The sequence below is a fragment of the Carassius carassius genome, chromosome 10, assembly GCF_963082965.1.
Source record: "Carassius carassius chromosome 10, fCarCar2.1, whole genome shotgun sequence".
Classification (NCBI taxonomy): Eukaryota; Metazoa; Chordata; class Actinopteri; order Cypriniformes; family Cyprinidae; genus Carassius; species Carassius carassius.
Window position 1 is genome coordinate 12,864,513 of NC_081764.1, and position 15,620 is coordinate 12,880,132.

Here is a 15,620-nt window from a genome sequence, read left to right on the forward strand (position 1 = left end):
ACTATAGTTGTACAGAATGTTCTAACTATGAGTAGTCAAACTAACTTAACATTTTCTAGATATTATTTCGTACTCCGTAATAGTTAATCCGGCTCTTAAGGATTTAATGCTATCTCTTGGAATATGAAAGTGACATGCATGTGACATGTGGTGGCCCATACTCTGCATTTGTGCACACACACAGAAGTGAACACACACACACACACACAAAGCAGTGGGCAGCCATTTTTGCTGCTGCGCCCGGTGAAGCAGTTGGGGGTTCGGTGGCTTGCTCAAGGGCACCTCAGTCGTGGTGTTGAAGGTGGGGGAGAGTGCTGTACATTCATTCCCCCACCAACAATCCCTGCCAGTATGAGCCTCAAACTCACAACCTTTGGGTTACAAGTTCAACTCTTCTTAACTGTATTTGTTATAATGAGGCTATTTATTACCAGGCCAATAATGACCTTTTTTCTATAAATCTATGTAAAAATTATTTGTTATGAAAAACAACAACCTGTGTCCTGCACATTTAGAAACAACATGCCACAGTTCTAATATAGCCCAAATCTATAGGGAAAAAATATATTCCCTTATCTATTAGAAATTCTACCACAATAAATAGACTATTATAGACTAGAATTCTATTAAAGGTGGCCATGATCAAAAAGATTTTAATATATGTTAGTGCTATAGCGCAATATTGTTTTCTTGAAGCCTTTTAGTTTTTTAGTTTATGTGCCTTTTTATAGACAATGTTCGACTTTTCAATAGCATTTTAAAGTGGCAGTTTCTCAACAGAATTCAAATAGATCGCACATTTTACCATCAGCCTCGCGATAGGAATAGCTCGCCTCGCTCAAATCTCACCACACTTGTCGAGCGCGCTGGTGAACGTGCGCCGCTCACGCACAATTAAAATTCTCGAGTTTACTGAGACATGCGCCCGTGCATCTCTTCCATCCAGAGAGCACCCTTGCCCTCCAAGAACCCGAAAAAAATCATCTATGCATTCTGGGACACCAAACAAAGGGAGCACTGCATGTTCTTCAAAACAGAAAATAAATAAATTAATAAATGTTTCACTGGGTTTGATATGCTATTTAAAATACAATGTCTACCTAAAAGTTCATGATATTAGTTTGATTTTAGTTGAATAGCCTATATATTACATTTATCTGAAAAAACATTGTGCTATTTTATGCTAAATTAAAATCTGTGTTCGTATGCTAATGGACAATGTTAAACTGTTGAATAAAAAAAAAAGTCTAAGATAATATCCACTATGAAAGTTGCATTGCTCTGTGGGTAAATCTCTTACAGTCTGCTGCCGCAGGGCGGCGACAGAGTGCCGAGCTTACGTATGTAAATTAGAAATGTTGTCGTCACAGTATACGTAGCTCTGTAAACATGGCGGAAGTTCAGAAGCGTCAACGTGGGGAGTAAGAGAGGCGCTGATACAGAATGAAGCAATGTGAGCCAAGGCATGACGCGGCTGGGATGGCGGACCAAACGTTGACGGTACTTTTCAAACTCTTAGCTGCGGGATTTTATGGAATCAGCTCTTTCCTGATAGTTATAGTGAACAAGAGCATCTTGACAAATTACAGGTAAGAAGACTTTTTACTGGAGTTACAGTACATACTCTGTATTTTGTGAGTGCTTGACTGTCTCTAGATGCTGAATACTTGGGATAGTTGGACACTTAATTATTTCCGCAGTATCAAAGTGCTACGGAAGGCCGTTGTTCTCAGTGGGTTGATTGAGACTGATTCTGTTTTTTTAAACAGAAAAGTGCACATGTACCATTGTGATACTGTAATATTTTTTTAAGTACTTTAGAGTACAGTGTTAATACAATGGTGCATGGAAATGGTACTCATTCAGTAACGGTTTATATCAAGTTAACTTTGTGCTATTACCGTCTTGCACGATCTCTTTACTTTTGAACCACCACGTCCCATTTTTGTACGCATAGTGAGCTACTACCTGGTTCTAAGTAATTAAAATGATAATTATCTAGATTTTGCCTTTTTCTTTTTTAAATGCAAGAATCCTGAAACTGTGTAAATAAATAGTGTAACTGTAAAATAAAATAATTGTGTTTTGTATGGACTAAAGTGAGTGAGGGATGTAGTATAATAATAATGTATATAAAAAAAATCACAATAAACTCTACATTGCATATGATGGTTAATTCTATAATAGCACAACAGTAATGATAATGAAAAGAAACATTTAAACAAAACTTTGTCTTTTTAGTCTTTGCTAAAAAGCAATCTTTTCCGAACAGGTTCCCCTCTTCGATATGTGTTGGCATTGGTCAGGTGGGTTTTCATTCTTCAGAAAAAGGTTTTTCTCACTCTCCATATTTTGGGCTTTACACATTACATTACAGAGCAGAGTGTCATGTACATAATGTGACTTTCCTCTGCAGATGCTGGCAACAGTTGTTGTGTTACGGATGGGAAAGGCCCTCCGGGTGATCACCTTCCCTGAGTTTGATGGGAGCATACCTAGAAAGGTGAGGTATACTGGTGTTGTCACGTGTGCTTTCCCCACAGAAAACGTTTATTCTAGAACAGTGGTGCAAGTCTTTTATTTTGTTGACAGGGAAAAAATACACTTGTGGGGCTGCAAAAAAGAAAAATGCTGCTTTGTAAGTGTTGCTCACAACTTTCTTGTATGCCTTCTCAATATTTATCTATCTATTTTATAATTGCAGACATTTCCACTACCTTTTCTGTATGTTGGGAATCAAATAACAGGACTCTTTGGGACAAAAAGACTTAAGTATGATACTGTACATAACAGCTTTACACCAGTCCGGTCTTATTGTTTAGTATTTTATTCATTGATATCTAATTAATTAGTTTTTCCTTCCTTCAGCCTGCCAATGTTTACAGTGTTGAGGAGGTTTTCTATTCTCTTTACAATGCTGGCGGAGGGGTTCTTGTTAAAGTAAGTGACAGTTCTCCAGTTACTATGGCAATGTTTCTGATAGCTTATATCGAAAATTAATTACTATTATGATGATTAAAATATCACTTATTATGTTTCCTCATTACAGGAAGAAATTCTCCTGGCCGGTTCAGCTGACAGTATTTACCATGATTCTAGGGGCCTTTGTAGCTGCAAGGTAAAAGTTGCCAGTGACATGCTTTTTGTTTGAAGAACATGCCAATTATTCAAGTTATTGTTTATAAGACTATGTTGCTACATAGAAGTTAATTATACATCACTGTCTTACTGCGAATGAGGAAAGAATTCCAACCAAATCTGCATGCATTTAATCGCATATGTTTTTTACAGTGTTTGATGATTGCCCTTATATTTCTTGTGCAGTGCTGACTTGGCTTTTGACCTGCAAGGGTACATGTTCATTTTAATGAACGATGTCTTTACTGCTGCCAATGGAGCTTTTGTGAAACAGAAACTTGACTCTAAGGTAAGGAAAGCAACACATTCATGATCAAGATTACTCAAATACCTTAAGTGCATTATTAAATTAGACAACGGATTTAGGTAGCATTTTGTCCGCACTTTTCTGAGTTATAAGTCTGTTCATCTTGCTATCCTATCCACAGTTCTATCAGAACATAACGGAAAACCTTTGGTTTTGTGGCTTTCACATTTTCATTTTTACTGTTCCCAGTCTGAGAAAAACTTGTTCACATATGCATGTTCTAACATTTTAAGCACAGGTTCAGTTTCAATATATTTAGAAGATATGCCTATGCCTATGGAGAGTGCTGGCACCATGATGAGCAGTGTTTACTGCATTACCCTACTGGCTAGGATTGAAAAAATAAGTTCTGTGTGTTCTATTTGAGGCCTCCAGAGAGAGTAGTTTTATAACCGTTACAGCTTTCATTGAACAATGTGGATTATGTGGAAATACAGATTTATCCATAGCACTGACAACTTGAATACGGAAGTCAAAATGTTGCAACCTGTTAAAACTTACGCTGACATGCTGAAGAAAGACCTTTGCTTCATTTCAGATTTTTGGATACCATCTGTTTCTCTGTGAGAAAAGAGCAGCTAGTGTAGAGGGTGCGAGAGAAGAGGGAAATCATGACTTGGCGTTACTGTACCTCATTTTGTCTGTCTCTCTCTTTTTTTATTTTTTTATTTTTGTCCTGTAGGAGCTGGGAAAGTATGGCCTGCTCTATTACAATTCTTTATTTATGATTCTTCCAACACTACTACTAGCACATGTCACAGGGGATATGGATAAGGTAAGTTTATTTATTTATTATTATTTTATTGTATTATTGCACATTTTGAATTTTATGTATATCTTTCTCTAGCAATGGATATTGGCTCATTAATAAAAATAGAAGTACAAATACAGCAGATAGTTGGGTAATTCTCACTTATATATAACATATTGTGTTCACATACCAGACCTTAAATAACCCCCAGGACTCTAGTCATTTCTAAGAGTCCATCTCTCAACAAGACTTCATACCCACAGATGATCTGGCAACCACAAACACACCATCTGCTCAGCTGCAGTGAGCTCACATTGCCAGAGAACACACAATTAGCCAATTGGAACGATTGCACGTTTGTCATAAATTCTCTTGAAATCATAGCAAGCTGAAAGACATAAATTTCAGCACATCTATTCCTGCCTGAATGCAAATAACTGCATTTTCTGTAAACGTGCTACATCCTGGTCTTTTTGAGCAAGTATTGTGAGCACTAGGCTCAGTTGTTTGGGAGGTTAGGATGACAGGGCCCTGCTCCATGAATCCCTCATTTTATTTAGCTTAGTGAGTTTATAGGGAGGCAACAGTTTATTTGGCAGGTGCTGCTTCGGGAAGGAGAGAGGGCAGGAGGCATTCTTTTTTTTTAAATGTATTTATTTTTTAATTTTTTTTGCCATTATACCAGTCAGCGTAACTAGCATAGTGAATGTAGTAGTTTATGAAGTTATTTGTTAAGTATATTCCTTTTAGGTGAGTTCTTCACCTCTTTTTAGACTGGTTGAGTGGATCTGTTGTTTTTTTACTCCCCACGTGAATACGTTCTCTACAGTTTCAACTATGATAGCCTATGAACAAAAAAACGTTATGCTATGACATTTTACCATGCAAGACCATTAAAACTAATGGCTAACTAATGTTATAACTCTGTTTGTGTTATTGAAGGATCTCTAGGCAATTATTTCATTTTAGTGTGTCTTTCCATGCATCAATAAATGTCTTGTTTTTCCCCCTAGGCTTTTGATTATGAAGGCTGGTCAGATGTGCTTTTTATAGGTCAATTCATTATCTCTTGTATAATGGGGTAAGTTAACATAGGAACTTTATATTTGGAAAATGTTAATGTGTTAATTGTGTGATTTAGATATGTTAAGTGGCACTCATGTGATTTAGTTTGTGTTAGTGTGATTATTTAAAACAATTTGTCAGTAGAAGTAATTTTTACTTTTTGTAACTGATTATTCATAAAAGCTCAACAAATGATATATCACCAAAACATTTAACTCTATCAATTGTAGAAACGCAAACACGTAAGATCACATTTAAGTGCCGAGGAAAATTATTTTATTGCAGAAGTACCTTGAGCTCCTGATGAGATATTTTAATAGATTGACTAACAGGCCTAGTAAATGCACAACAAGCTAATATTAATGTTTTTTTTTTTTGGATTGTTTCCTCTTGTATAATGATATGAAGAATAAAGAAGCTAGTCACATTTACCACTGACTGAAAAAATCCAGAAAAGATTCCCATGCAGATTTTGAGCTGTTTGTGTGAATACACCACACTGACTAACAGAAAGACAATTACAATGCCATATTTTGCTGGAAATTTTGCCAGTGTCAATAGATAAATAAAGACAATTTTAATGGTAAAAGACTATAAAAATGCTATGGTTAAAGCATGATAACCGGTTAATAGTAAATTCCCTAACTATACAGGTGCATTTCAATAAATTAGAATGTCGTGGAAAAGTTAATTTATTTCAGTAATTCAACTCAAATTGTGAAACTTGTGTATTAAATGAATTCAGTGCACACACACTGAAGTAGTATAAGACTTTGGTACATTTAACTGTGATGATTTTGGCTCACATTTAACAAAGACCCACCAATTCAAATCCCCACAAATCTCAACAAATGAGACTACTACTGTAAATGTACTCAATACTTGGTAGGGGCTCCTTTTGCTTTAATTACGGCCTTACCTTGATTCTCCATGGGGATCAGGTCTGGTGAGTTTGCTGGCCAGTCAAGCACACCAACACCATGGTCATTTAACCAACTTTTGGTGCTTTTGGCAGTGTGGGCAGGTGAGCATCTTCAGAAAGCTGGTCAGCAGAAGGAAGCATGAAGTGCTCCAGAATTTCTTGGTAAATGGGTGCAGTGACTTTGGTTTTCAAAAAACACAATGGACCAACACTAGCAGATGACATTGCACCCCAAATCATCACAGACTGTGGAAACTTGGACTTCAAGAAACTTGGGCTATGAGCTTCTCCACCTTTCCTCCAGACTCTAGGACCTTGGTTTCCAAATGAAATACAAAACTTGATCTCATCTGAAAAGAGGACTTTGGACCACTGGGCAACCGTCCAGTTCTTCTTCTCCTTAGCCCAGGTAAGACGGTTCAGGAGTGGCTTAACAAGAGGAATATGACAGCTGTATCCAAATTCCTTTACACGTTTGTGTGTGCTGGCTCTTGATGCCTTTACCCCAGCCTCAGTCTATTCCTTGTGAAGTTCACTCAAATTCTTGAATCGATTTTGCCTGACAATCCTCATAAGGCTGCGGTTCTCTCGGTTAGTTGTGCATCTTTTTCTTCCACACCATTTCCTTCCACTCAACTTTCTGTTAACATGCTTGGATACAGCACTCTGTGAACAGCCAGCTTCTTTGGCTTACCCTCCTTGTGAAGGTTGTCAATGATTGTCTTCTGGACAACTGTCAGATCAGCAGTCTTCCCCATGAAAAAAAGGCTCAGGAAACTTTTGCAGGTGTTTTGAGTTAATATGCTGATTGATATGTCACCATATTCTTTCCACAACATTCTAATTTATTAAGATACACTTGTACATGGGAAAAAATTATGTTGTTAAATTATTTATTGCATTGTTTTAGTGTTGTGTGTTACCATGATGCTGTATGACACCACACACCTTCTATATAATAGTATTTACCTCTGCTTGGAAGGGGAAAACTGTGTGTGACTAACTGTAGTTTTACATATGGCTTTCTTAATGCCACTTGTGTTTTTGGTGGTTGTCACTGGATTTTAACGAAAATGCAAAATACATTTTAATACTTCAGTAGATTGGAATATTACAACCCCAAATCAGAAAAAGTTGGAACGTTTTGTAAAATGCAATAAAATCAAGAATCTGTGTTTAGTTAATTTTCTTTAACCTTTATTTAATGGAATATAAGTGCAAAGAAAAGTATTTTGTAAATATAAACAAATTTAAATTTTGATGGCTGCAACACACTCCAAAAAAGTTGGGACAAAGGTTTGTTTAACACTGTGTCTCATCTACTTTCCTTTTAATTACAATGTTTAATCGTTTGGGAATTGAGGATACTAATTTTTTTTTTGAAAAAAAACATTTCTTGATTGATACAAGACTTCAGCTGCTCAACAGTCTGTGGTCATTGTTGTCTGGTCTTTTCATGACTGGTCAGACATTTTTGATATGAGACAGATCTGGACTGCAAGCAGACCTATATTCTTTGTGATCTTGCATTGATATATATATATATATATATTTATTATTATTATTATTATTTTTTTTTTTTTTTTTGACACTTCTCTCATGAAATTTGTCAAAGTAATGAGCCATGATCCAGCTTTGCAGCTTTGTAATGCTCTTAGGCTTTTATACCCAAACTTGATACTCTCATCTATTACCAATTCACCTGCTTACAGTGAACTGTTTCAAAAAGGTCTAATTTGGACATTCTATAACCTTTTCACTTTTATTTTGCCTCTGTCCCAACTTTTCTGGAGTGTTGCAGCCATCAAAATGGATTTAAGTTGGTCAGTGAAAATATTGGGAATCTTTTCTTTCTACCTCTGTCAGTAAAATAAAAGATTAAGAGAATTAACATCACAGATTCTTGATTTCATTACATTTTTTTTTTTTTACAAAACATTCTTACTTTTTCTGATTTTCTTTTATTAAGATAAAGTGTAGATTTATGATTTCAAGCATTAGATATTTCCTAAACAACACATCTTCTGTTGGTACATTTGCAGGTTCATTTTAATGTACTCCACCGTACTTTGCACTCAGTACAACTCTGCGCTAACTACTACCATTGTTGGCTGTCTAAAAGTACGTGTTCTTTTTTTTTTTTTTAAACATGCCAAGATTCAGTTTGTCCTGCTTTTTATTATATTAACAAGCTTTGTGTCCCTACAGAATATATTAGTGACGTATATTGGAATGGTGTTTGGAGGAGATTACATTTTCTCATGGACTAACTTCATTGGTCTGAACATCAGGTAAAGAAGTGAGCTTCTCCCAGAAAGGTACAGATGGGATGCATGGATTTAGTGTGACGCTGATGATCTGATTGCTTGTACTTGTCTTCTCAGTATTGCTGGCAGTCTGGTGTATTCCTACATTACCTTCACAGAGGAGCAGACCACCAAACAGAGTGAGAATACCAACAAACTCGAGGTCAAAGGGAAAGTGTCTGTATGACCAGTTTGTTTGACGTATATAATGCACAACGCTGTATATATGAGTTTTTGTAAGAAGTCACTCTTGAGACATCATATCAAATGAAAGATTCGGTCAAGTTTAAAATATACCAGAATGTGTTATTCCAGAGTAAATATTTGCCTGTTAATTTTCACTTCTGTTTAATCAGTGGTGTCTGTGTTATACTGATGGTTTGTGTCCTGCAATGTTGGACGCTTGCCACAAATTGGGAATGAGGACTGTCATAAGTGTTGAAACGCCTGTTGTATTGTCTATTGAAGAGTTCTTTTAAAGATGGGTTTTAGTGAGGCTGTATATTTTCATGAGTGTTTTTTTTTTATTGCTAGGATTGTGAATTGGATTTTATTGTTGGTAAAGGGTTTATTTTAGCTATAAAAAGGGAGTTTACATACATTTGATTAAATAATCTTGTGACGGTTCTCATAACCTGTTACACCACTTGAGTTTTACAGGAATGTTCCTTCAAAACCTGAATGATAAATGGAAAGTGAGTGTTTGAATGTGTAAAACAAGGTACATGTGTGAAACTTGAGTAGGTGTTTGATTTGAGTCTTTTGATAACAAGCTTTAAATAACAGTATTTTGTGTTAAGTGTTCTCAGTATTACACGGTGTTCAACTGGACAAATTCTTATAACGGCTTTTGTATTTTTTAGTATTGGGGAATGGGATGCAGTAACTGTTTTGTACTAATGAAATCATTATTAGAAATGCAAATGCTCTAGTAATTGCACTTAAACAGTTTACAGGTTTTCTCATTTGTCAGTGATTTAAAATGGATATTAGTTTTTGCATGAAAATTGTAATACAATATGCAAAAACATTTCAGTATGTTGGTCTGTCTTGTCTAACGTTGCTATATTTGGGCAAATAAGAAAATGAGGATGTCTCCTAAAGTCATGGCCAGAAGTTTTGGCAGTGACATAAATTTAGTTTTTTGAAAAGTTTGCTGCTTCAGTGTTTGTAGATTATTTCCCCACATGGTTCTGTGGTATACTAAAATACAATGATAAACATATAAGTTTTAAAGGTTTTTATTGGGAAAATAATATGAGTCAGTATTTACAATGTTTGACCCTTGTTCTTCATAACCTCTACAGTTGGATATTAGCTACTGGGCCAAATCCTGACTGATAGCAATCCATTCTTGCCATATTAGTTCTCGGAGTTTTGCTCAATTTGTGGGCTTCTGCTTGTCCACTTGTGGAATGACCACAGGTTCTCTATGGGATTGAGATCCAGGGAGTTGCCGGGCCACAGATCCCAAATGTCAATGTAATGTTCTTCAAGCCACTTCTTTATCACTCTTACTTTGTGACGTAGTGCTCCATCATAATTACTAATGGATCGTTGGAAGAAGTCGCTCTTGCAGGATGTTCTGATACCATTCTTTATTCATGGAATTATTTTTGGGCAGAATTATGATAGAGCCCAATCCCTTGGTTGAAAAGCAACCCCACACATTGATGGTCTCAGGATGCTTCATCAATTTTCAAGATTTCCCAAACATTTGGAAGGGAGCTTCATCAAAGGAAATAACTTTGTACCAATCTTCTGCTGTTCATTCCTTGTACTTCAAGTAGAGTTTCAGTCTGTCCTTGATGTTTTTCTTGGAAAGAAGTGGCTTCTTTGATGTCCTTCTTGACACCAGGCCGTTGTCCAAAAGTCTTGGCATCACTGTGCTCCCACACCAACCTGCTGCCATTCCTGAGCAAGCTCTGCACTGCTGGAGACACAATTCCTTAGCTGACTCCTCACTGAAGACTCCTTCACTGCAGTCAAACCTCTCTCCTTGAAGTTCTTGATGATTCAGTGAATGGTTATTTCAGATGCAATATTCTTTGTTGCAATTTCCTTGCTTGTGAGGGCATTTTGATGCAAAGCGACGATGGCTGCACGTGTTTTTTGGAGGTAACCTTTGCTAACAAGAACACAATGATTGGAAGCGCTTCTTCCCTCTATCAGTCTGCTCTTACAGTCTAATTAGTCTGATAGTGATTTTACTCATCCACACTTTCACATGTGCTGCTGAAATTATTAGTCAATTAATGTTAGCTGGTCTTTTTGTGTCAGGATAAAAAAACAACAGTTAAATATGTTTTGTTTTTCTGAAAAGTAAATTTTTTGGCCAATGAAGCTTTTAGAAATTATTTAAAAGGCATCTGATTACTCTATAATAGACAATCTAGAAACAATGTGAATGAACACAACACCAGCTTAAGCAGCAAACTTTGAAAAACACAAAATGTATGTCACTGACAAAACTTTTGGCCATGACTACATTTATGTTTGATGTATGCTAGTCTGAAAATATCACAATTTTCAGTTATTTATTGTGCTATACTTGTACATCTGGAAAAGCTGATGCATTCTGCGGTTACTGAATGAATGTCTGTTTTCAGTCATGTGTACTGCTTTTTGAAACACTTTGTGTTTCCATTGCTTAGAGATTTTAATTTTATGGATGATGTGCATTTTTGTGCTTTATTTTTTATTTTATTTTTAGCACCGATTGATATTGTTTCTGCAGAAGTATTTTGTGTTCAACTTGTAATTTTTATTTTATTTTTTCATGTTTTTATTCACTTTAGCTGAAGAAACATAGCTTTATCAATTTCATATCTGCAAATTCTCTGTGATCTTATCAGTGAGAAATGGGATGTGTACAACATTTAAAATACCTCAGCTCAAAGAATATATGTGTTATTTTCTGTTGTTAACCAAAGTACAATCCTTTTTCCTTTTTCATGTCGTCTATTGCTTCTGTGGCAATAAATTGTGTACTTTCAAGCACACATGATGTGACTGCTCTATGTGTTTCTAATGTGAGTGTACATGATTCTAAACCATTTTTTTCTAGCATACTATTCATCTCTTTATGGGTAAAACCTTATTAATGATGGAACATGACTGATGGCTTAGTGAGTCTTAAGCTCTAATGCAATGGGTAGATTCTCAAGAGCAAAAAAACCTATGTCTAAAAAAAGCTATAAAATTTACAATTACTACATTTTGCTAATATGTTTGAATAACAATCAATAACAATCATAAAATGCGTTGTATATTGTAATGAGAGGGAAGGTGAATTTTGAAATAATTTTTAACAGTTTTCCAAATATACGGACAGTAACTGGCCAGCTGTGCTTGTCACTTTTGCGCAGTGTTGGGTCTATGGTTATGACAGGACTTTTAAGGCCTTTTTCACGGAAGTTAGAACGCACATCCGGTTCAGCGTTTGTTGTGTTAAGTGACTTCCGGTCGAAATGGAGACAGGCGCGCTCTTCACAACTTCCCTGAAGAATATTCCGTCAATGACATCCGCGGATGTTTTTCGGCTAGTCGAACTTAATTCAATCGTTCCGCACTCAAAACTCAACAAAGGGTACAAGTTCTTCCACGAAAACTACATCTTCAATTACGAAGGTAAGGAACGAAACATACATTAGCATGCTTTTGCTAACGTGATATTTCTACACATAACTTACCTTTATACCATTGTCAGGTCATCTATATTTATATAACGTTAGCGCTTTTAACAATGCAGATTGTTTCAAAGCGGCTTTACAGAGATACAAGGATAGTTTAAAATAACAGATTGTTTTGGCTTTATAGCAGTTCTTGAATAAAGTTATTTTCCAGCTTAATTTGTAGTAGCCTACTTTAGGCTACTACAAATTAAGCTGGAAAATAACTTTATTCAAGAACTGATATAAAGCCAATTTTTAAACAGATAAAAAATAGTCAGAAAATGTGTCTTAATAACATTTAATGTGATTGTTCATTTTTTGTCATGCAATATTCAGTGTCGAGTGTGAGAAACAGGGAGATTATCGTGAGGTGTAGGTGTTATAGGTCGATGAGGAAGCGTGAGGAGCCACATTCTCTGCAGGTTTGATAAGAAATGAAGGCTTGGTTTCACAGACAGTGTTTAGCCAGGATTAGGCTTTAGTTCAATTAGAACGTTTAAGTAGCTTTTCTTCTTTAATAAATATGCCTTAGAAAGAAAAACTGGTGCGCATGATGAGACAAAACAATGATACTGGCCTATTTTAAGATATGCTTTCAGTTAAAACAGCTCAAACATGCATTTTAGTCTGAGGCTGTGCATTTTATAATGTCTTGTCTGTGAAACCTGTTATGATAAAAACTAAACCCTTACACTAGAAGTTCAGAATTTCTACACCTTACATGACATCACCTGTACTTGCACTTTTCAAAAGTGATGCAGTACTGTATTGAAGCTATAAAGCTTACAGTGAAAGGGGAAGTTTTTATGTTCTTACTGCGGTTGCAGTTTTCTATTTTGAGGGGGTTTCTCTTAAAATATTTTTTTCATTATGTTTTCATGAATGTTCTATAGTCTAGTATTAAACTTGCTATATTAAAATATACTGATATTGGATTTTGTCTTTTACTTTAGATCACATTGAATGTTGACACAGTGCCTGTTGAGTTCACTAGCTCGTCATGCACATGTACTGCAGGCAAAGCTTTATGCAATCATCAGGTTGCTATGCTTTTTCAAACTGCGCACTTCAGCATGATGCAGATGCAGACAGTACCACCAACTACGGCATGCACAGATACTCTGCAAACATGACATAGACCAAGAACACAGGTACCAATACAACTAGCTATACATTAGTTTAGCAAATTACTGACAGTTAATTAAAAATATACTTATAAATGTTTCAGGGGGTTTCTGCAGAGACTACAGCTCAGTTGGTGGTTAGAAAGCCAAGGACGTCTTCCAGAAGTGTATGCAAATCTACACTCTACAGAGCATACACAGGTAACAAAGAAACTTTTCATTCAATAAATATGCATGTTACATTACATAAGAAATAATCAAGCTTTGCATAAAACTATTTTAATGTACAACATGGAGGTTTACACTTTTTTACATTAATTATAGCATTTATTTTAATTATTGAAATAGACTTTTAGTAATTAAATTTGATGTGATAGAGATAAAATCTATCTCTGTTTTAATGAAAGTAGCACATTAATATAGAACGATGATTAAACTGGCTGGAACTATCTGTGGATTAAACTGTTTTACTGCACACTTCCAGCCAATAAGAATCGAGTATTCAGACAGATCATCATGGTATAACAGCACATAACAAATTTAATACCCATGTGATGAAGTTTCCTAAACGTATAATTTGTTTTAGGTCACTTCCCTGACCCAGCAGTACTGGCTATTGGAGAAGCTGTCAAAGGACTCACTCCCCAACCTCTGATTTCCTGCGTCCTTACTGATTTATCAGAACTGGTTTTGGTGGACTCCAGATTTGGTCCTGTGCCTCGAGGTTCAGTGCTCTCCTACCAGTGCCCACCTGTTGTGACCAAAAACCACATTAAACATCCAGATGCTCCTGTGTACCCTAAACTCCCTATTAACGGTTCTAAATTTCCGAGGAGCTTGCACTTCGTGGCAAACTGCCACCAGTTCTTCCATTTGGAGAGCCTAAGTGTCACACAAGAGTTGGCAGTTATAATCGAGGAGCGGACTCAGGAGCAATCTGAGTGTCCACAGTGGAAAAATATGCGCAAACCTAGAGTGACTGCGAGCAGATTTTATGAGGTTTCTCATGTGCGAGGGGAGACATCTGGCCAGGCACTAGCAAGGCGAATACTCAAGGGTGTAAAGCAAACGAAGGCAATGAAGAGAGGCCTGGACAGGGAACCTGAGGTGCTGGAATATTACTCTGAACTGTTCAATGTAAATGTCTCACCTTGTGGTTTCGTGGTGCACCCAGACGCGTCCTACCTTGGTGCCAGTCCTGATGCCAAAGTTTTTGACCCTAATGCAGATCCCTGTTTCGGGCTTGCTGAAGTGAAGTGCCCAGATGTCACTACAGTTTCTGAGGTTGGGCATATTAAAATTGAGAATGGACAGGCAACCCTGAAAAAATCTCATAAATATTACTGGCAGGTTCAAGGTCAGTTGGCTGTAACTGGACTCAGTTGGTGTGACTTCATCACTGACACTGAAGAGGACATGACAGTTCAAAGAGTGTGGAGGGATAATGTCATGATAGCTCAGATGAGAGAAAATCTGGATCTCTACTACTTTGGTGCTTACATAGATGAATATCTTAAGGGGGGTATCTGATATGCCTATTTGCACTGTATACTACTAATCCTGTAAAAAAGAAAAGTGGATTTTTTTGTAAATCATTTTTATTTATGATGTAATTGTTCTGATGATTTCAAGATTTTATATTTGTATAAATGTATGTTTTAACACTGAGATATGATTGTCAATAAATGTTTTATGAAACTACAATTGTTACCTTTTCAACAATGCACAGCTGATACTAATCATCTATTAAACTATACAATGTGAAAAATATAATACAAGAGGTGTAACATTAAGATATAATACAAGAGGTGTAACATTAAGATATAATACAAGAGGTGTAACATTAAGATATAATACAAGAGGTGTAACATTAAGATATAATACATATTACATAAGTCACTCTTTATGGGATAGTTCACTTTAAAATGCAAATTTCTTTCATACTCACCCTCAAGTTGTTTAAACCTGTATGAATTTCTTTCTTCTGCTGAACACAAGGGGAGATATTTTTGAAGAATGTCAGTAACCAAACAGTTAACTGTAACTGTTTGGTTACTGACATTCTTCAAAAATATCTCCCCTTGTGTTCAGCAGAAGAAAGAAATTCATACAGGTTTAAACAACTTGAGGGTGAGTATACAGTATGATGAAAGAATTTGCATTTTAAAGTGAACTATCCCTTTAAAATAAAAAAGGCTATGATGGACATACCCCTTTGTGACCGTTGACATCAAGCGGCCACTGAAAATTGCTCATTAAGCAGCAGTTAGTCCACAGCTGGTTAACTGTTCCAGATAAGGTTAAAGGTACAGTGGTGTCCCAGATGTGAAACT

At 36.2% G+C, this 15,620-nt stretch overlaps 1 protein-coding gene across 1 annotated transcript; it reads left to right on the forward strand.

Moving 5' to 3' along the window:
• Positions 1-1,443: 1,443 nt before the first annotated feature.
• LOC132151812 (UDP-N-acetylglucosamine/UDP-glucose/GDP-mannose transporter-like) lies at positions 1,444-8,752 on the forward strand. The gene is made up of 12 exons (XM_059560193.1): positions 1,444-1,589; positions 2,273-2,306; positions 2,417-2,503; positions 2,705-2,772; positions 2,869-2,940; positions 3,050-3,118; positions 3,325-3,427; positions 4,128-4,220; positions 5,210-5,277; positions 8,226-8,304; positions 8,392-8,474; positions 8,568-8,752. Exons 1-12 carry the CDS (start codon positions 1,444-1,446, stop codon positions 8,674-8,676), a joined length of 1,011 nt encoding a protein of 336 aa, XP_059416176.1. The 3' UTR covers positions 8,677-8,752.
• Positions 8,753-15,620: the final 6,868 nt, after the last annotated feature.